Raw genomic sequence first — 22253 nt, forward strand, 5'->3', positions numbered from 1 at the left:
TGTTCACACACACGTATTGTGACACCGTGGGTCTGTGTCAGAAGTTGTGCAGAGCTATGTTCTTCTTTTGAAAGAGGAAACTTGAAAAGAAATCTCCACAAAGGCCACAACCAAATCAGAGGTTACCATTGTTTAAATCATTACGATGGCGGCTCCTCTGGAAGGTTCTCTATGTGTGGTTGTCACTTGCAACAGTGTCATGAGCACTAGGAGATGGCATTAATTATACAATACTCTCCCTTAAGTGTAAATAAGTCTCTCTGTGAATGTATAAAACAAGAAAAACAACACATACAGTGAGCTGCGGGACTTGGCTCAGATTTACATTAAAGTGATTATTATCTGACATGTGACAGTAGAGTCCATTAGTCTGAATCAGTCTGTATCTAAATAAGGCGGCAGTACGTTGTATGGCTAATTGCTGTTACTGAGAATGGAGAGAAACTATATTTGGTTTGACTAATTGGGGCTAACAAAAAAAATATCATTTTAATGATCTGGTTTATCTTCATAACCACAAACCTATCATGACTGATTACCCCGCATTCATAACACGTAGGTTGATCCGAGTCAACTACCCTGCAGACACCTAGTGGCAGCTTGTTATCTGTGACATGGTTGTTTGGCATTTGTAGCAACACGTTGCAACAAATGAGTTTTGTTTGTGAACGTTTTCAATGTAAAATCTTTATCATGCATTTGATTTTTCCTGTTTTGTCATGAATCTTTTCAGGTTTTGTTGTTTGCTCCTTGTTTTCAACGTTAAAGTATAGAAAAAAGCATGTAGATGAAGTATTGATTGGATAGCCTTTCTAAAGACAGATGAGGAAGCTGTTTAACTCAGCCTTGCCCTCCATCTTGTACCCCCGAGTGTATTCCCGCCTCCAAACCTCCACAAACCCGCCATCTGAGCGTTCGCCGTTTAGTTTTTAAACTCTTCGGAAAGAACATTCCACAGCCAGCGATCAATAGCTTCCCCGGCAGGGCGTGGAGGTGGCGACATCAATTACCGCTCGGATCATGTTGATAAAGTAGCGTCCTTTTCGGAAATGGCAGTTATCCTCCTTGTCAGCGTGTACAGGAAATAAGGTTGTCTACGTAAAAAGAAGAGAACCCTAATCTCCAATAAACATACCAGATGTACAACCAGAGAACACAGTTTTAACTACATGTATTATTTGTCAAATCAGTCAACTATCTGCTCTTCGAACATGCAGGATGAATTTCCCTTATTTAATCCCGATTTTACCCTTGAAAACACACCAGTGACCTGCATCTGAATGGCGTTTATGTTGCTCAAAGATCCCTCATGTTGTCCATTCATTTGAAAAGGTGAAAGCTGAATCCCTTCAGTACGACTTAATTACAAAAACCCTTAATTAACACATTTAATTATTCGGTTTAAACAGTTTTCTGAGAGAGTAAAAACACACAATAGCTTGAAAGTAATCTCTGAATTTTCACCTCAACAAAAAAAACCTTTAATTTATACCCTTTTAAGGTATAAATTAAGGGATGGAGTTTGTATCATTTGGTCAGTTAAACCAAGCATATAATTGTTGTTGAAATACATACAAAAATTATCCCCTTAAAATGCCATTAGAAAATACATTCATTACATCATGAATAATGGGTATTTTAATAATTATTCATTTAGTTTAATAGTAATAAGGGTAAGAGACAAGAACAGAAGAGTTTCAGATCAGTTCATTCTTTTAGTTCAAGGATTCTGCCTCACAGATTCAGCAGAAATGAAATAAAATGTTCATTTATATCAGTTTCGAGAGGATATATTTTCTATTGGATTTTCTTTCTATAGGATTACAACACCACTTTGTTTTTCTAGTGTGTTTCAGTGTGTTTCCCTGCCTCATACATCCAATCAAATTGTTGATATGAATGGATATGTACAGTATATCATGAAACTTGACGTTGGCAGCTGTTGTAGCCTTTAGTCTCCTCAGCCTTTAAGTCGTGTGGGTAAGGACGGTGCGGGTCGCAGAGGACTGCACAAAGGGAGCTGACGGCAAACACGACCCCTTTTAAAAAGCAGAAATGGGATTGATTCCTGTACTCTTGTTGCTTAGCAACTGCAAAGCCCCGTTGAGAAAGAATATTGACCTCTTGTTGATAAAGTCCAATTACATTTTTTTTCCCACTCTGTATATCCAGAGATTTTACAATGTCATATTCTGTTCCTGCCGTGTGTACTGTGCATTCTTCATTCAATATCATAGAGAAATATTATGCTATGACTGTCACTGACTGGTACAGCCTGTGAGTGAGAAAGTCTTTGAATGGGAGGATAACACATCTTGCATATCATGAATTAGGTTAATAAGGGCATTCAATGGGACTAACTAGCTTGTGTTGCTAATTAAGTCAATTAACGTGTATTTTAAGCCCTCCCACTTGCTAAATGGCCCCCCAGAGCCACCACGCATTTCTATCAGCACAAGAACTATAATTTAACCAAAGCCAAAACCGTTACGCATGTTCCACCATGCCCTAAAATGAAAATTGATTTCTAAATTCCATTAACATTTTCTCCACCTCTTCTTCTGCGCACTTTCTGTCTGAGTATCCATGATTAGCCAGCCGCATGCTATAATTGCAAATTATCAAATGTTAATCGATTTGTTCTTTCAGAGCGCTGCTTATGTGGGTGTGAATGAGCTTTGCAGGTTTTGCAAGCTTACTGTTTGTAATAACTGAAGAGTTAGTTAACCTGCAGGCACCTGTTGGTTTGTGATGACAGTTTCAATGTCAGGTCCAAGATGTTTGTTTATTTGTGTAAAACAGTTAGTAATAAATAATAAAGGTAGGTAAACATGGATAAGAGATGGATGATTATTGGAAAAATGTTGACATTTTTTCTTGGTGATACTTCTTACCTTTCCATAGAACACGTCTGCTCCATCATCGCCTCCATGCTGAGAAATCTCAAGTCCCAACAGAGAAGCAGACTCCTCAACAAGTTCACAGAGAACGACTGTGAGAAGGTCAGGTCTCTCTTCATTTTTTTTCTTTCCTTTTCCTTCCCTCAGTCTATTTCTGTGTGTGTGTGTGGGTCAATGATGTTTTTTTGTGTCCATGTGGTTTAGTTAAATTTAAAAGGGTTACAATTGGAAAATAATTGTATGAATAACTTGCACGCATTCTTTTTTTGTACACCAAGCATAACATTTCTGCTTTTAATCTATTTTGAGAGAATATATTAGAGGATTATGGTAAAAATGTCTAAATGGTGTAACCATAAAAACTTTATACCAAATAATTCAACTTGCTTAAAAATGCTTAATTCTCAATAAAACACCACATCAACTAGTTTGGCATGATCTTACATTATAACTTTTTATATTAAAGAAACGTAATGGAATACAATTGTTCTAAATATTACATTTAATCTGGTAAATCATGTAAATCAGGAACCATTTACGTAAAAAAAAAAGAAAAGTAAATATTTTTGTAAATACACTGTAGGCGGATAAAATACTTAATTTTTATAATTTTTTTTGTGGTTTTCACCATTTGACATTTTCAGGAGCATTCAGTCTTACTTTTTTGTAAAAAATGGTGTAAAATTCATTTCAAATGACATAAAACCAAGAAAAATACAAAATGTACATTTAAACAAACCTGATGCTGCTTTTCAAACTATTTTAATTCAATTTATTCTGTAGTGGAGACTACAGACTTCTGTAGTCTCCACTGCCTGTTGTTGACTTGGAAAAAAAATCTGTACAGCTTTATATATTTTTAGTCAAATTCTTTGTACTTGAAGTTGGTAAATTGCTTTAAATACTAATTATATTTGTTCAGGGCTTAATCATTAGCATAAAATTGTCTTGTTAACTTTTTCAAGGAGCACATGTTTTGACACTAATTGTCAAATTGGCCGTGAAGAAGATGAGAACGTTTGCGAGAAAGTCTGAATTGTTAAACTGTACTGTTACCTTTTTAAAGGTAATTATCAGTTCTGTGCTTACTTAACAAGGCCAGTTATAAGACCAGTATAAACCAGCTGATATGTGAGATTCAATAAACTGACAGTATTTTAACAGTGTAATCTTATTTTTACCAGAAGCTAGAGGCAAGAGTTTACAATGCAGGTTAAATACGTTCAGGTTTCCATTCAGGTCAGTCAGACGTCAGTGACAGCACCGTGTACCTGTGGATAGCAAGTTCTGTCACATCGTAGAATTTGAGAAAGAGATTAATATATGAAACCTGACACCTTAACTGCATTGTTCCCCTTGCTACTCCCACATATCCCATTACATATGCAAAAATGTCTAATATTCAGTGAGCTGCTCAAGGCAATTTTAATAGGATGTAGGACTTTTAATGTGCAAACTGCCTGTCATACAAATCAAACGTCGACGTCTCCTTCATTAATAAATCATCCTAGTGTCTCATTTCCATCAAACACTCTCTGTACTACCATTTTATGAGAATTTCCAATGCCTCACTATGTTAATGCAATAAATTTGAATCTGACAATTACATTTCCTTTTCATAAACCCTCAAGCAATCATAAACATCGGCAGCAAAATGATAAAAATAATCAATGTAAAGAAAGTGTAGATATAATTTATACAAAATTCAAATATTTTATCACAAGCATATAGATAGGTCAACAATTGATGTATTTTTAAGCTATACAATCTCATTTTTCAAATATGCCTTCAGAGTCTCATTTTCTCTCTCTTCTTTGTGCTCTCTCCATTTCTCTCACATTTCTCATGATTTTCACGGTGCTTTCTTCTCTCACTTTCTCTCCGCCTGCCTCTTGTTTCATTGTTTCTCCAGGTTGATCGACTGATGGAGTTGCATTTTAAGTACCTGGAGGCTGTTCAACAGGCTGACAAGAGGATCGAAGGAGAGAAACATGTAAGCATCTCTCCTTTTTTTTTTCTTCCATCCCTACCGCCCTCTCAATCTGTACCGTTCGTCCTCCTCGCCTCGCTGTCTCTTTGTACACTGACTTCTTATCGTGCAGCTCGTTGGATCGATGTACTCGTGTCAAACATTTGATGCCACCGAAATTTTATGATTGAAATTTTCTGCTTTTTCTTACTTCACATAATTAATCCAATTCTTGATTTAAAGGAAACCGAACATTGTGTTGTTGACAATTCAAAGCCAAGTTGTATCTGAACAAGGCGTAATTAGAAGTATGTTTTGAATATTTTGGGGGCATTTTATTAGATAGCGACAGCACAGAGATGACAGGAAACAAGGGTAGAGAGAGAGAGATGGGCAATCGAACCAGAATCGAACCGCAGTCTTTTCTACTATGTTCATTTCAAAGTGGGGTCACCAGGACAGTGAGGGAGTACTGCATGGGCAATAGATTGACTTTAATCAATACATTGTCAAACAGAATTGATGGAACAGAATGGATATGTTGTTGGCAAGAATGACACCTTGATTAATCTAAATTCCTGGAGGGTCTTCACAGGATTGCTTATTCCTGGTGAGCTCTAGCAGTCCATTGAAATATCGCCTTCGTAAAAATCGACTTAGCATTTTATATGAACCCAACAATTGATCCTGAACTAACTGTAGCCCGAGGAACACCTGACCAACCCCAATCTAAATCTGACCGCCATAGCCCAGACCAGATCAGACCTGTCAAATCAGCGCCTTTTCATTTATTAATCATCAGCCCTGTTAACCTAACGACTGCCATCTGACATCAAGTTAAAATTCTACTCGAGCGAATTCACCCATAAATCAGTAATGGTGATATTCCACTGCACCCGCATCAGAGAGATGGAGATCGGCAGACAGCGGTAGTCAGTGTTGTCGCCATCATCTTTCGTCATCTTAATGAGTTCTGTTGGTCCTCGCTGTATCACTGAGGGGGGAGGGGAAGTCCATGGCCCATCTTATTTTACGATACTTCACTTGTGCCATGAAAACAATTTGAAACTAATCTGAAAATTGCAAAAAAAAAAAAAAAAAGTGTTAATAAAATAAAATGTGTTTTGATTTAACACAAAAAGTATTAAAAACTTGGCTTATGTGTCATTTTTCTAGAAGCGTTTTTCCCCCCCACAACTTCAAATCAACCTGCTGTGGAACGAATAAAGCAGGAAAGATAACCTTTCATTATAATTGTCTACAGAGGAAAAACATGGACTCCAGTGCATTCCTATCACACATTCATGGTTTTTGTTATCGCCGAGTAGATAAAAAAAATTCAAATTGCATTATAGATGTTCAGATACCAACCTCAATCCCTGTTGTAAAGGGTTGACATGTGTGATCCAAATGCCCCCCCCCCCTTTTTTTTTAGCAGATAAGATGTGCAGTTCCACACTGTGTCACATTCAAAGTCATGAGGCAGGAAACCCCCCCCCCCCCCCCCCCCAAAAGAAAAGCATCACAATACTGCTGATAACAATATGACACGTAACAGAGGAAGGCAAGGCTTGATCACTGTGTGTGAGGGCCCTATTGAGCTGTGTGTTTGTGTGTGTGTGTCCATGTGCTGAGCTGTGGACTAGACAGACCAATGGAGGGATACAGATAGAAGATAAGTGGCCAGGCAGAGGATAATGGCTTCAACAGAGAGCAAGAGAAAGAGCATCCTGCCCTCCGAAAGGAATGAAAGAAAGACAGATGGATATACTGTAAATATCAAACCAGAAAGTAGAGTTAAAAGAGGAGGTGTGGATGTGGAATAATGGAGTAAAACAGGAAAAATAGTGCGGGGAAAAAAGGTGGCGAAAAGAGGAAGTTAAGTGAATGTAGGGATGACAGGGCGGTGGGAGGTGTGGGTGGACACAGATAAGTGTGAGATTTCTATCTAAAGATGACAGAAGATTCATTTCTCAGACAGACATTGTGGTGGGATTGCCGAGAAAAGGCCAGACAGTTTGACATTTCCTCCCCCTCCTTCTCCCTTACCTCTTTTCTCTCTCCCCCGTCTTCTTGTGTCACTCTCTCCCTCTCTTCCTCTGGGATGGCGAAAGTATGACTTTGTGATAACCTGGTGATAAGAAACCCTTTCTGTGTGTGCCACTATCTTTGAAGCCACACGTTTACCTCCCCCCCAGTTCAGAGCCATGCTGAATTAGGCGCATATGAGGCAGAAAGTGATAAAATACCTATTTTGTGGAAGAGCAACAATATTCTTTTCATTACACACTGCAAATGGGGCAATTACAGAAAGTCTTAATATTGTGTATTAGAATGATTACATTTTTTTTGGTCAACTAAGATAAATAATCTTGTCCTAGTGTTTTGCAGTAAGTTATTAACCTTTTACCACTCACTACTAAATGCACAGGACTCTAGCACATAGTAGTAGTTTCATGAACAGCTAGTTCTGTGAAAAGTTACACAAATATTATTAATGTTCTTTTTCAGTCATTAATAATACAGTTCACAACACAAAACACAATGGTAAATAACTCTGTCTCGGCCCATAATGGCAGTCTGTATTTTTACATAAGTGTAGCGCCCACTCTCCAATCCCACCCCCCCTTGTATTATTATGCTACTATATTATCATTATATCAGTTGTATAAAATGATCTTCAAGCGACGATAATATCGTTAATCGCGATTCTTTCTGAGACAATATATCGTCCATTAAAAGTAGTTATTGTGACAGGTTTAGTTATTATTCCTCCTGTTCATACTGGCTATTGAAAGATCTCCTTCAAATGTGTTTTCACTGTAAGTGATAGGGGACAAAATCCATTTAGTGCAAAAATGCATTTAAAAGTGTGTCTGACGCTTATATAAGACTTCAGCAGTCTGAGTTATGCTGTGTTCACACCAAGCATGAAGTGAATTTTTGCCTCATGTTACTCGTGTGAGTTTGACTGCTGGATCATTCGGGTTTATTCGCCCCAGCCAGCCAGAATACATTACTGTACATTAGCAGTAAGTTAGCGAGCAATGGCAGGCGCCAACAATGTCTGAGTGTTTGTGTTCAGTTCAGCTTTAGACTAAAACTCACCAGGAAGTCATGTTTCTTTCTGTTATTTCCCTCCGGTCTCGCTTCTCTTTCCACTCCTCTCTTCTCTGTATGTCCATGAAGTACATTCAAGTACATTTCCCCTCCAGTCAACATGGACCAAGACAGACTAATTGCATTATAACACCTGACAGAAGAGGCCGGCACCTCAGCGATTCAGTGTTCCAGACAGGTTAAGAAGCAAGAGTGAAGATAGATTCTCTTTTTAATCCCAAAAGTTAAAAAAACAAACAAACTCTGAGCTTTGGATCAGAGCAGAATCTAGTGTGACTGTGGAGGTTATTCCTCCATAAGCTACTCTGCTCCCAGCCCTCTTCTCCAGAGCTCCTCAGCACTTAGGAGCTGTCCGAGCGGCTTTGTCCCTCTGTTCCTCCGTATACAAAAGTCTGCAAAGCCTTGGGGAAATTTTTTCGCTAAAATTGAATGTTTTTAATATTCAATTGAATATTTTCAACGTGGGTGAATATGCAAATTTCACATATTTGTGTCATGCATCGGCCAGCACAAATTTGCATCTGTTCACATCTTTGCATTGTTTTTGCATGTAATTGCGCCACACAAAACATTTGCTTCACATTTAATTAGTCATATCAAGTTGGTATCTGCCACATTTACGTCTTTTTAGCATCAAATACCTTTTTTGTGTTTCCCTCTTGAGCTGTGGTGGAAGTATAGTAACAAAAAGGACTGTAATGTTGAAAGATATCTACTTAATTTGACTAATTTGGCCGGCTGCAGCCTCATATTAACTTCAGATTAACTTACTATGTAAATGCATTATAAATGGATCTCCTAATGGGGAGAGGCCATTAGAACATGAGGAATACACAGCGTGACATGAGGAATGATTAAGGCAAGAAAAACCTATTTAAATGGCTCCTGACTGTTGTCTTAAGACACACTTAAAAAATTGTGAACCTGCCCTTTAATTTAGGTGGCCTGCTTTCGAAAGATGCGTGTATCTTTAAGATCGTTAGTTGTTTCAAGATAACTGTTTTTGATTTTTAGCCACGTCAGCAGCACAGCTGTAAGGATGACAACGTCAACAACTATTTGACGTGATATTGATTGTCCACAGAGGATGAAAACTCATGAGTTAGGCCATCCCTGAATTTTAATCTTCCAATATGAATTTCAATCTGAATTTAAATTTCAATAAACCTTCTAAAGTCATTTGTGTTTGCAGAAGGGATTTTTTTTGTAGTGTTGTAAGTTGTTTGGAGGTTCTTTGATCATCTTGAGCAATAGGCTGCGGTTTCACTCCTGCTGGTTACAACTGTAATACTGCAAACACCCAGATGATGCTGTAAGTCTGTGTGTGAATCAAAGCTTTCACCAAACGTCATGTTATGTTAAATAAGGTGATAAAGACGCCAACCCATTTCTGTCCGGCGCCTCAGCTGAATCGGCTGCAGTCAGCAGCAGCAGCAGCAGCAGTGTGGTTTTTATTTCTCTCCTGCCGCGCCTTTTCGGTTTCCCCTAGTTAAGCCTGTTTTTAAGGGGCGGTAAGCAAAATGTTTCTCCTCTGCAACATATTATCCACAGATTTCTCAGGAGGATAGCAAAGAAAAAGCTGCTGCTGCTTATTTTCACTGCGTCTCCAGCCCAGTCCCCTTTAATAAGCTGCTTATTTTCCTCCCACCTTGGTATCTCTCTTCGCTTCTCTTTTCTCTATCCCTCTAATTCTCTCCCTCTTTCCCTTAAAGGCTGCTTCCCCCCCCACCCCTCCTGCTTTATTTTGTCATTTTCAACTCCCTCTCTACTTCCCCTCTTCCGTTTCTCTCATCCCACTTTTCCTGTCTTTTACTCACCCAAACATCCATTACTTTTCTCCTCCCTACACTCTTTAAGTGTCCTGTTTTTCTTCACTCTCTTTTCCTTGCCAATGCTCTACTTTTACTATTCTCTCAACCACTAACACCATTTGTTCTTTTATGACTTCTTTTGTCTTTTCATTCCTGTTTCTTCACCTTCTTTCACATTATCTTCTCCTTCCCTCTATCACTCTTTCACACCTTCCTCAACTATAATGTTTCCACCCTATCCCTTTTGAATGGGGGTGGGGGGCTCCTTCCTCCCCTTTCTATCCTCCTTCCTCCTTCCTCCTTCCATCTCTCATTCAGTCTTTCTCTCTCATTTTCCCCCTCTTTCCCTCCTTCTCTCCCCCCTTTCCTCTCATCTTTCTGCTTCCCTCCCTTCGCCTTCTCTCCCTCTTTTCCTTTCCAAGCCTTCCTTCTGTGCTCAGCTTGTTGGTAACAGCTCTTGGAGATTGATGAAGCTCAGCAAAACATGGCTGAGGCCGACCTCAATACTGTAAAATGCCTGAGTGCACTTTCCTAGCACCTAAGAACCCAGTTGTTTGTGTGTGTGTGTGTGTGTGTGCTTGTGTGCGTGTGTGTGTGTGTGTGTGTGTGTGTTTCCTTAACTGAGCTGTATCAAGCGTGTACAGCAGAAATCAGCTGGTTTAGCATTGCTGACAGCACACATTTTAAAAGAAAGTCTATGTTAAGTTGGAATTGGTTTTGTATCTGGATGTGATATATTTTGTTCTTAAATGCTTTCTAAGAAGAAAATGCTCTTCCTCCCTCTTCTCTCAGTTGTTTCTCTGTCACAACTTTTTTTTTTTGATCTCTCATATTTCCTTATCCTCATCCATCCTTCATCCCTTCAAAAGTTAACATTGATTCATTCATACAGCAGAAAATCTAAGTTTCTATGATTAAACCCCCCCCAGAAAAAAACCCATTTACTGATGAGCTTTTACTTCTTTAAATAGTTTTTTATTTAGCAAGGTGGCACCATAGAGGCTTTTATAATTACAACCCCATAGCGTAATGCTGAACAGTTAATCACTTGCATATCAACATGGCAATTTGAAAGAGTGCAATCTAAACTATAACTTGTGAAATTAACAGTGTCTTAGCAAGTTGTAACAAGCGTCAGAGACTGATTTCACTAGTTATGACAACCGCTGCTTGCGTCTTTACTTAGCATAGCTGTCAATGTACCTTAATTCTATGTGATAAACGCAGCATTGACTTTTCTCTGACTATTTTGAACCCTGGAAGGAACCTTAATGAAAAGTAACTGTGTTATTTGACGTGATTCTATCGCTGTAGAAACAAGATAGATTTATGATAAGATGGTTTTGTATGTTTTTCTCAAATCTTTCAGCCTTACCTCCTTCACCTCATTGTCAGGGTCCTCAGTACTTTAATCAAGAATGCCTTTGTCCCCTAACCTTAACCGAGTGCTTTGATTTAATCTTTGACATTGAGTGCTTTGACAGGAGCACACATTTTAGTAGAGCTAATGAAAACACTGGCAGTGCAAGTTTTGCAAGATTAATGTAGTGTGAATATTTTCGTTTAGGGTTTTTGGCTACACTTATGGTTCTAGGAATGGCTGACATATCTGAAATATCTCAACAACCATTGGAAGGATTGTTGTGAAGGTCCTCAGAGTTTGGGGAGACGGGTATTGAGCCAAAGTTGGGAGAGATTCAGCAGCCAAACATTTTCTCATTCTCTATTTACAGTAGGAGCAACTGACATTGAGACTGAAATGAGAATAGCTGATCCACCTTAAGTGAGCCTGCTCAGGTTAGGCTAACTTTCGCTCATTTACATTCGCTGTCACATTTTCTGATGCTTGCTCTACTGCACACTTGCTATGCAGACACATTACACACTGGCATATTCCCTATTAGAGCTACTCTAGTCTAGATGTCCTTTGAATAGTTTGGAGAGGGAGGGTGACTCAAAACAATTCCATGATAACTAGAGTGTTATTGTGCTTGCACCTTGTGTGAGTTAAGATCATTAGTAGTGATCAGTAAAATTAATGATTGTGTAAAATTTTGGTAGTGCCTATTCATGGTCTCCAGAGAATGAATTATAAAAACTTTTATCCCCTGACTGTTAAGGAATTTTTTCACATTTAGGGTCAAGCATAGGCCTTGAGATAACGGTAGGAACAGCACTTAATCTTAGCAGAGAAAGCCACTCACTGTCTTGTGTCCTTGAGACACTGAACAGCTGTCTGTGGCATTTTGGGAAAGCAGGAGTCACTCTGATAACAATGATGCAGCATTGCTGTGGCAGCCAAGGTCAGAGAATATGACTGTTTGACTCCTTAAACCCACAGATAGGTAACTGTGCTTCCTTGTTTGTAGAATAACAAACCAATAGGCTAATTCCATGTGCTGTAGATCCATTGAGTATGACCGTTTATGGGCATAGAGTATTTGTGGCACTATCAGTAAAGACTTAAAGACTATCCACGGAGGACTCGTGGTTGCATCATGCATCAGACGGGTGTATGCATAATACTTTGATTCTCCTCGGCCAATCTTCAATATACAATTTCAGTATAAGACATCCTGTGCTCCTGAGTACTTTCTTCACTGATGAGGTTAACCATTTACAAACAAATTATCCATGACTAAGACACGGCAAAGACGAGGTGGACCCGATGTCATTAAATATTGGAAACTGGATTTTTTTGGGCAGATGCTGATACTGATATTAAGGAGTTAAAATTCTGATATCAATGTATCAACCGATCATTTTATATATAAAGAACATATACATAAACATGCATTTTTTTGCAATGACCCCTATTATTATTGATTGTATAAAATGACGGCAGAACTTTGAAACAGTAAACTTCACTGGGGATTTAATAATTACAAATAACTATAACTAACTAAATCAAAAAAACTTATAAAAAACAAACAAACATGTACATATATATATATAAAACTTCAATTAAGAGACAAGGATCCAATGTAAATGTAAAATATCGGCACATATCCAACAACATACGCCACACCAATATATCTGTGATAGGTCAATATCGCGCAGTAATATCGGCTGACTGTATTAACTGTGATTATATCATCATGCAATATCATTGACAAAAAAGACAAGACTATCTATTACAGAATCGCAGCAAAACGTGACAATAAAAACCTATGAAGTTGACTAAATATGACTGACTAATGAAGGACATTTGACACACGACTAAGACCAAGACTGAATAAAAATTTTAAAAAGCTGGCAAAATTAACATTAACCGTTACTTCAGTTTATAGCCAATTACCTGTAGAATGAGTGACATTCCTATCAGCTGTACTTTGTGTAAAGTGCTAATTGGCAAGTGTGACTTGTGAAGGGAAGCCACCTGGGGCACAACACAGACAAACTGTGGTTGTGATCGTCAAGTTCAGCAACTCAGACTCCAGCACAGACCGAATGACGTGGTGTTCTGGTAACAACACTGTTTCTCTTTGCCCCACTTTGTGAACAAACTAATTGATGTGCGTCAAAAGCAAAAAGGGCTGTTCTCTCTCTGGGAGATTATCATAACTTGAAATCAGCATGTTGTCTCACACTCTCGCACAAAGTTCCAGTTTCTTCCCTCAAAGTTTATACCTCTGTATCTCTGTTTTTTTAATGAGGATATCTAACCTCCCTCTTTCTGGTGTTTGCTTACAGTAAGCCTCATAAAGAGCATTACACACACACACACACACACACACACACACAAAAACCACATGCACAGTCACAGTGGGTTTTTGCAAAGTGCTGACAAAGAAATCACTTTAATTCTGCATCTAAGCATCCCAGCGGAAAAGACAGCACTGGAATAACAACCAGCCCCACACACACACACACACACACACACACACACACACACACACACACACACACACACACACATGCACAGTCTCATACACAGTCTCATATAACAAGCAGATACACATTCATTAAGAAACACACCCAGATAAAGTTTCTTCTTCAAGCCACACACACACACACACACACACACACACACACACACACACACACACACACACACACACACACACACACACACAGTTCTCATACACATGTCATACACAGCCACAAACACACATACACACACTCTTCCAATAAATCATACACACCCCATCACACAAGACACACAAGTACAAAGCGGCTGAGTTACAGTAAAGGGACCGAGACTGAAAATCACTGCTTATTACTTTGTCTGTACTGTAGCCAGGCTGCCAGGCTCCCCTGAGGTTGCAGTAATTGACTTGTCCAATCCCTCCTTTCAACACGTTATTCTTTCTCGCTTCTTATGTCCGTGTTTGCCAGAGGGACCGAGCGGCCACACAAGTTATTGGCCGCAGTGTCAAAAACTCACGAGTGGACAAAACACTCCTGCTGTAATGAATACTGCCAACACAGACAGTGTCGGCTCTGGGTTTTAATATCCCAAAAGTCCACTTCCTCTCCTCACAATAATGAATATTTAATGCACTTGTCATAGCTCAAAACCCTCCATCCGCCGCCTGGATTCAGAGGTCTGGCCTCCCCATTCTTCATGTGTGCTGGAACATCTTTTCTCCGTTATGTTACAGCCAGGCTCCCTGGAGGGTGCTGCAATTGACTTGTCTAAGACCTTATTTAAAAAAAAAAAAAAGATTTCTTTTTTTTCTTGATCAGAGCGCTTGTTGCTATAGAGAGGCTAAGTGGGAGAAGTTACAGGGGGTGTCAAGGGCTACAGAAGTAATTGTCCTGCATAGATGATGTTAGTGAGTTACAAATGGAGCATTTTTGAGGCTTGGATGAGCATGAAGCTCCTCTAGTTGAGCTTTTTCCCCCTTCTTTTTCCCACCAATCAGCCTGCTTGACGAGATTTAGAAAGTGCGTGTTTCCTCCTCTGTAAGTTACGGTTACCTAGAGCACTCCTCTCTGTATAGGTTTGCAGAGACATTTATATGTACTCTTGTATAACCATAAATCCAGCTTCAGGCTCATGGACAGTGTAGTATAATATAGAACATATATGTTCAGTATGTTTTACTGCATACTGTAAACCTTCTAGTATTTATATGGGTTTATGTAACATAGTTATGTATAGTTCAAGTTATGTTTTTAACTGTAGTATTATGTGTTTTTATTTTGAGCACATAGATGACATGTTGAGTATCAAAGTTTATTCTTAAAGTTGGAAAAAATAGTTACACAAAAAGATGCTGCGTCCATTTACTATCATTGTTCTGGAGCTTTCAGCTATATCTCAGTCTTTCATCAGACAGGGTTTTCCCAGTTGTCTTGGAGACAGCTTAGTTGTCATCATGTGACCATGATCACCAAACCAAGACTGGTCAGAGTATAAAATGTGAAAGGGTCAAAGTCATGGCTCCGTTAGTCAGAGGGGGGAAAAGAGACTGTTCAACAAGGCTATTCGCTTACATTTCCATTAGACTGCATCATGACCGAACTTGCCGAGGAGGGCCATGAAATGTGGTTTAAAGCTCCAGAAAAAGAAAGTCACAAACCAATCTTTTTTTATTTAGTATTTTGTTGTCTAAACAATTAAGGATACAATTAAAGAAAACATTTCTGGAACCAAAATCTCCACAGTGAGCCAATACACAGAGCACAATGCCAAAGACTCAGATCAGGGTACTTTGTTTCAGAGCACGCCCAGCTTCTACTGGCCCAGCAGCTGTCAGTCAATTTGATGAAACTGTCTGATGATTTTGCACAATCTAACACCACTTGATTCCTGGCTAGTCAACAGACCAGAACGGACAGCATCTTTCAAGACAAATGTCAATTTGAATGAGGTTTTCTTACATCTGTATACAGACCCAGGACGTTCTAGTATCACTTTGGCTCTGTATTTGGCTAGGATCTGTCTGTTTTAGAAGCACTTAAAACTATATTAGTCCCTGGCAAGTAAATACTAAACAGGAGTGTCCTCCTTCTGCGTTCCCTCCTCTTCCTCCTCTGTCATTTTGACAACCACATCTCCCTCCCAGGCAGATTGTTTGTGTAGTAAATAAACTAAATGGAGCCTCTGACTGCAGGCTCACATGAAAAAAAAAAAAGATGCCAATTTGGTACTTGCATCCAAATCTTGACACACAAAAAATTCAACATTGACTGCTATATTAAAGTCAGTAGGCCTAGTGTATTATTTTACCATGAGTATACTAAACAACATGAGCATAATGTTTTTTACTGCACTAGTGAAGGTTGGCCAGGTGAATCCAGGTGTAAGCTTTTATTTTCTTATAATTTGACTAATGAAATCCTCAGTCATGCAGCACGCTTGTAGATGAAGTGTACTAGACTGATTAAACAAGGATATAATTTTTTTTAAGCCTCTAGATGATGGAGACATGGATTGTGCTGAAGGAGTAAATCACTAAAGAAGTCCAATTAATTTTTTTCCCTTCACTAGTCTCTTTTTTTTTGCTCCATTGCCTTAGGAATTCTACCTTAGAGAATTACTAAGAATTAATTTTTGATCGCGGACACACATTACAGTCCAGTATATTGTATTTCCGCTAATCTCGCCAAAGCTGCATTCACATTGTTTCATGTTTTTTTTGTTTTGTTTAAAGCTTCATCCCTCCGCCAGCTGATAGGCAACACGGATATAATTGAGTTGTCCGAGAACGCCTCCAGCTCCGCTTTTGCAGTGTTGTTGGCCACGAGCGGTAATGAGGGTGACAGGAAATAAGACTTGCTTCCCGTGTGGAACAGTGAGAAAAAATGCAAACACAGGGAGGGTATCTGTGCACGTGCATGCTGTTTCTTTCCCCACTCCCTCAGGGGTCAGATTACTGTATGTGTGCACACTCCATCCTATCTATTAGCCATTCAGGCATACGCTCTGTTTTGTGAACCCCCCGTTGGAGTTTGATTGTGAGACTTGTGTAACTTGGCCGCGAGCTAATGTATCCTTTCCCCCAATAACAAGCGACTTGTCCTGGAAACTGAGATAATCTTTTCTTTTTTTTCCCTACAAGAAAGGAGAGGAAACACGTTTAACATTCAAATAGCTTTGTTTCAAATTTATTTTTGCATCTTTAATGCACACTCGTTGACAAGCAACAAGACCAAGCTTTGGGACTTTTTTTTTTTTTTTTTTTTTTTTTACAGTGCGATAACTCCCCACTTTGTAATAAAGCCGAATTCTGGGCCAGCGTTTTACCCCGAGGACGCAGAGGAGACAAATGCCCTACATTCAATGGCTTTATTAAAGGTTCTTGTTTTAATTATCTGCATTGTTTTGCATCTTTAACAAGCCACGGTCGAGAGTGTACAGTAGGCCTTTTGTGATGAAGTTGTATCTGGATGTCTTTTCTTCTCTCTATGGAATGAAAGCAGGATGAGAAAAAGCAACGTCACGGCAATAGATATGTTCTGCATCCCAGCTCTGCAACCTGCTGCTAAAAATGTTTTTTCCCCAACAATAGTCATGTGCCGTCGTCCTCAGGAGCTGCCCTTTGATTGAAGTCATGTTAATGAGCTGAACTTCACAACTATAATTGGGTTTTACAGTGTAATTGATCTTTTAGGACAAGGCCTTTTAAAAGTTTTAATTTTCTTAGAGATTAAATCATCGGGACGTAAATGTCATGTGTAGTACCCTTTAGCTCCTCAATGAAAGCTATTTGTTTCCATTAGGAACGGTTTGAAAAGTTGCCCTTTTTCTTGATTTACTGTGTCACATACCGTTTCCATGTTCCAATTGTTTTTTAATTTTTAAGAAAAATCCATCCTCTGTTAAATTAAAACAGGTACACATTGAGCCTACGTAGTAGATGTGGAAATTTTATAAACTAAGCTTGGATTATGTAGATTAAATGCCAATTTATTACTCTATAAATTAACCAGGACATTTCTACTAGGAAATGTCACTCTCTCTGTTTATCTATGATATCTTCTATACAAATCCATTAAATGTATGAAAAGATTGTTTAAGAGAGAAAGATGGGTTGCCAATTGTCTGGTGGCTTCAGCACTATCCCTACCAGATGCCTTTTAACCCTTTAATACAGCAAATACGGTAAGCGGTGAGTGTGTAAATAGTCAAATTTGGTTAGGCTTTAGAAATACAAGGTAAGATTTGAATGTAGAGTAGTTTCTCTCGTTTGTTTTCCTCATTGTGATAATTTAACATGATGTCCCTACTTTCCATGCATAGAGGTAAAACTGGTGAAACACATTGTCTGTGTCTTTACCACTCCAATGGCTTACACTCCTCTCTCCCCATCAGGTCTGCTTCTTAATCTCTAATGATGATAAATGCGGGCTGTGTGCATATTGGCAGCAGCGTGTTATTGGCATACTGACAGGGTTGTTAAGATGGATAACTATGCAAGTGTGTGTGTGTGTGTGTGTATATGTGGGAGTATGTGTGAGCAGCAGCAGTATAGGGACCCACCCCCTTCCAACTTTTTTTCTTTTTTCTTTTGCAGCTTAGCAGTGAAATCAATTGATTTGTGTGTCTGGTCAATGGAGAAATGGATTTGTGGAAAAGCTGAAAAACAACACTTAAATTAAATGTAGTCTCTGGTTTTTCTGTGTGGGTTGAATCTCAGAGTGTGCAGAAAACAACAGAAATCAGAGAATTCAGATTTATTCACCTTGTCATGCATAACAACTTGTTCTGTTTTTTAATGAATGTGTTCTACCTTTTTATGTGGGTGTTCAGGAGATGGTTCGCCGTGGGGAGATCCTGGATGACGGCATGGAGGACGAGTTCTACCTTCGTCGCCTAGACGCCGGACTGTTCGTCCTTCAGCTGATCTGCTACATTATGGTGGAGATCAGCAACTCAGGGATACCACAGGTACACACACCACACACACAAACACACACAAGGACTCAGGCTTGCCAAAAGAGTCCTCTCTCAGATTAATTATTGTAAGTCTGATCAGACGGGCTATAAAAGCAGACAGGAGTCACATGGTCTTTATACATGCTGTGGACAAGTGGCTCAATCACTTCACTTCAACTTTAGGTTTAGCTGGACTCCACCAGTGCTACTTTTGGTGTTTTAGATTGAACTCCACAACACTTTGTACCTGCTGTTTAAAAATCTACAGTATCACTGCTCAATTAGGCTCTAGTGGCCCCAAGACTTAACATGTGAGAGTTTGTATTCCATGAGAACTGCTAACATTAGCACTGATTCCTAATAGGCTGTACTTTTTGTCCGTGATATTTTCCAATGAACTGTGTGAAAAAATTAATTTTAAATTCTGTTTTACTTACAAAATCTTAATTTTCTCTTCATTTAGCTGCAGCAGAGGGTCCACCAGATTCTCAACCTAAGAGGAGGCTCTGTCAAAGTAGTGCGCCACATCATGAGAGGTAAGTAACAGAGATTTTCTGTTTTTTAACTATGATGGAAAAATTTTTAAGGCCACCTGTCATTTGGACAGAATACACTGAGGATGATCAACCATAACTTCATGTTATTCAACTTCATTCATCCATTTGGTGCTGAGCGCACACATTAATTTGCTATTCCCCGACGCTTTGGTCGTGCATGACTTCATTGTCTCGATCACTTTAGCTATGGTTACATACTATTGCAAAATATCACAGCAGCTGAGTGTCCGAAGTTTCTTTTAAAAAGTCCAATAATTGTAAGGCGATGATAAATGAGGTGAAAAAAGAAGGACTGATGTGATGGAGGATAAAAAAGCAGCTGATAACTTGTGTCCAGAGAGGACTTGATGAACGGGCTATCTGAGGCGGAGACGAAATTTAATTAAGTTTTACATGGCGGCAAGTTCTGTGGCATCACACTCATGCAGGCAAGACATGCAAATCTGGTCCATGTTACACATAGAGTACATCGCGGAGGTAGGTCTACCAAAAAAAAAAAAATCCATTCATGTGGGCATCATCGCTGAACTCCACACTGGAATTAATGAATTTCACTGTCCATGTATTGACAGCATGTTTAAGAGACTGTGCTTTGGAGCGCACCTGTGACCAAGATGGTTAATAGATGCGCCAATTATTAAAAAATGAAAATGAATGAATGAAAACAAAAGCTATGCTAGATTATAAAGGAATGTTTAGCAAACTGTCCATCAAAATGACGGACAATGACAAAATCTAATGCAACCACTGGTAAGTAACTTCATGTTCTTTATTGCTGTCATTAAACCTGTCACGGTAATAACGTTATTGTGACAGGTCTATCGTAGCTGTATACATGTACAACATATAAAGCTACGTAAAAATGGTGGGAAAGAAATTTGCCAGCACCAATTACTGTTCTACTCTTCACCAAGTCGCTCAGAGTTTCTCTTTTTATTGGAAACTCTTTTTGACTTCCTATCAGTTCTATTTTGCTCTGCTCTCTCTGTGGCAATCTGCTGTTATTGAAACTCAACACTTCTTCACTTCTTGCAGATGTTTCACAACAAGGGATTAACACCCCCATCCCCAACACACTGCTGGGGGCTTGTAATGTGAAACATATGGAGGAACTCTGAGCTAATTAAAATGACTTCTTACTAAAAATCTCTCTACAAAAGGAGGGAATCTCTGTATGTATGTCTGTATCTCGAGAACCCTTCATCCTATCGACTCCACACTTGGAAGGTATATGGCTGGGGACTCAAGGGAGTGCAGTGGTGTAATGTGGGCACACACTAGGTTTAATATTAGTAAACTTTAATTAAACCAGTAATCAGTGATCTGCTCTGCTCTGTACAGGGGCATGGTGGAGCTTCAGGGCTCTGCCAACTGACTCCTGCATGTGAGACCAGATACGAGGTATGACATGAGTCAGAGAAAAGTGCTTTAAAGGGAGAGACAGAGCTTTTAATCAAGTATGGACACTCTGACCCCACGTCTAGACAGAAAGCGTGGCGTTTAGCGGATCAGCAGCAGCAGTGAGTGACTGCACAGGAGGCGTTCGAGTACATTGTTGAGCGTAGGTCACCCGTGTGGTTTGGAAGCACTCAGAGCCTAATGCACAATGACTGTAGTCACACGCGTAAAATGAAGAATAATACTTCAAAGTGGTGTTCAAATCCAGATTGTGTCATATGCTCTGTAACTATGACCGTTGTGAAGCCCCACTACATACAAAGCACTTTGCAGCAAACAGGGTCCAATATGATCAATCCAATTTATTTTATGATGCACATTTTTATATTTTTAAATGCAGCCCTTATTTTAGGCTACTTCAATAAGAAAATAATGTGTATTTACCATCACAGAACTTATCATTTATATCATATATGTATAATAGCACATCAGTCATGCTGTTGGTGTGTATACTCATTCACACCTCACATCAACTGTATTCATTTTTCTATGTGTTGAAGTAGCAGCCTGAGGTCAAGCTATCAACCCGTTCCGAACAGACGTGTTTTGAACAGGCGCTGCACTGGTAATTAGAATGGAGTGAATTAGAAATATGGGCATGTTCTTCTTCAGTTAAAGCACATCATTTTAATTGAATGTAATATCATGGTTATTATGGCAGAAAAAAAACACCTTTTATACATGAATTCACTCAGTGGAGCTCATTATACCACCAATGAAATATTTTACTGCATTCTTTTTTCTATTAAAGTTTTTGAAAGATTTGTGGTTTGACCTTTTTAACAAACCCACGTGTTCATCTTATGCTGGTATCTGAGTAAAACTATGAATCCCTATGAGCTCTACAGGTTGACATGGACCTGTCCCAACATAAATCCCTTACCTCAGAGTAAAATATGATAAAATCAGAAAAATTACGTGTACTTTGGCAGGGCAGGCAGCCTGCCAATGGTAACTGCATTTCCATATAAATCTTATTGACACATTTAAAAAAAAAAGAAGAAAATCCTGATTCCCAGCGCTCCCTGCCAAGAAAGCAACATTTCAGGGTAAAATGTTGGTGTAGTCACTTCTCTTTGGCTGTTGCTTGATAGCAAGCCCCTGCTGTTCGCCTGCCAAAGTGTTTGTGTTAGAATATAATAAAATACTATGAATAATGTCATTCTCCCCTGTTCTTTTGAACAAAGGGAAATTACTTTTTTACTCAGGTGTCACACAGTGTTTCTGTTCTGTACATCCCTCTTTTGTATTTATCACGGAGTCCCCTGCTTGTGTGTTTTAGGAGACTTACAGATGAGGTACTGTATTAATATGACAGATAAGATGAGTCAAGATGGTGATAAAATGTAAACTAAAGAGGGGGAAAGTAATTGGATAATTAAATAGATGTTGCAATAAATAGAGTGAAATCCAGCATCTGCAAACATTACCTCTCAACAAATGCTCCAACACTATTCAGAAATACATCCTGCCGTGCAAAAATTTAATTTAATCATGTTGTCACCGTGAGAAGAGCAAAAACTATCCGCCTGTCTTTCTTGACATTTCCTGTCCTGCTATATTTGTTTCCTGTTTGCTTTTCAAACACTGTTCAGGTGTTTTATTTCCTTC

General features: G+C 39.0%; 1 protein-coding gene across 1 annotated transcript in view; it reads left to right on the plus strand.

Annotated features, from left to right (window-relative positions):
- ctnnbl1 (catenin, beta like 1) overlaps positions 1 to 22253 on the plus strand; it is a 54337-nt gene that overhangs the window by 26709 nt on the left and 5375 nt on the right. The window contains exons 12-15 of the mRNA XM_062427065.1: positions 2905 to 3002; positions 4813 to 4893; positions 18502 to 18639; positions 19091 to 19163. Of these exons, the coding sequence (XP_062283049.1) occupies positions 2905 to 3002; positions 4813 to 4893; positions 18502 to 18639; positions 19091 to 19163 (390 nt within the window). The remainder of the gene's footprint in view (positions 1 to 2904; positions 3003 to 4812; positions 4894 to 18501; positions 18640 to 19090; positions 19164 to 22253) is intronic.

This window comes from Scomber scombrus, chromosome 10 (assembly GCF_963691925.1).
Source record: "Scomber scombrus chromosome 10, fScoSco1.1, whole genome shotgun sequence".
Taxonomy (NCBI): Eukaryota; Metazoa; Chordata; class Actinopteri; order Scombriformes; family Scombridae; genus Scomber; species Scomber scombrus.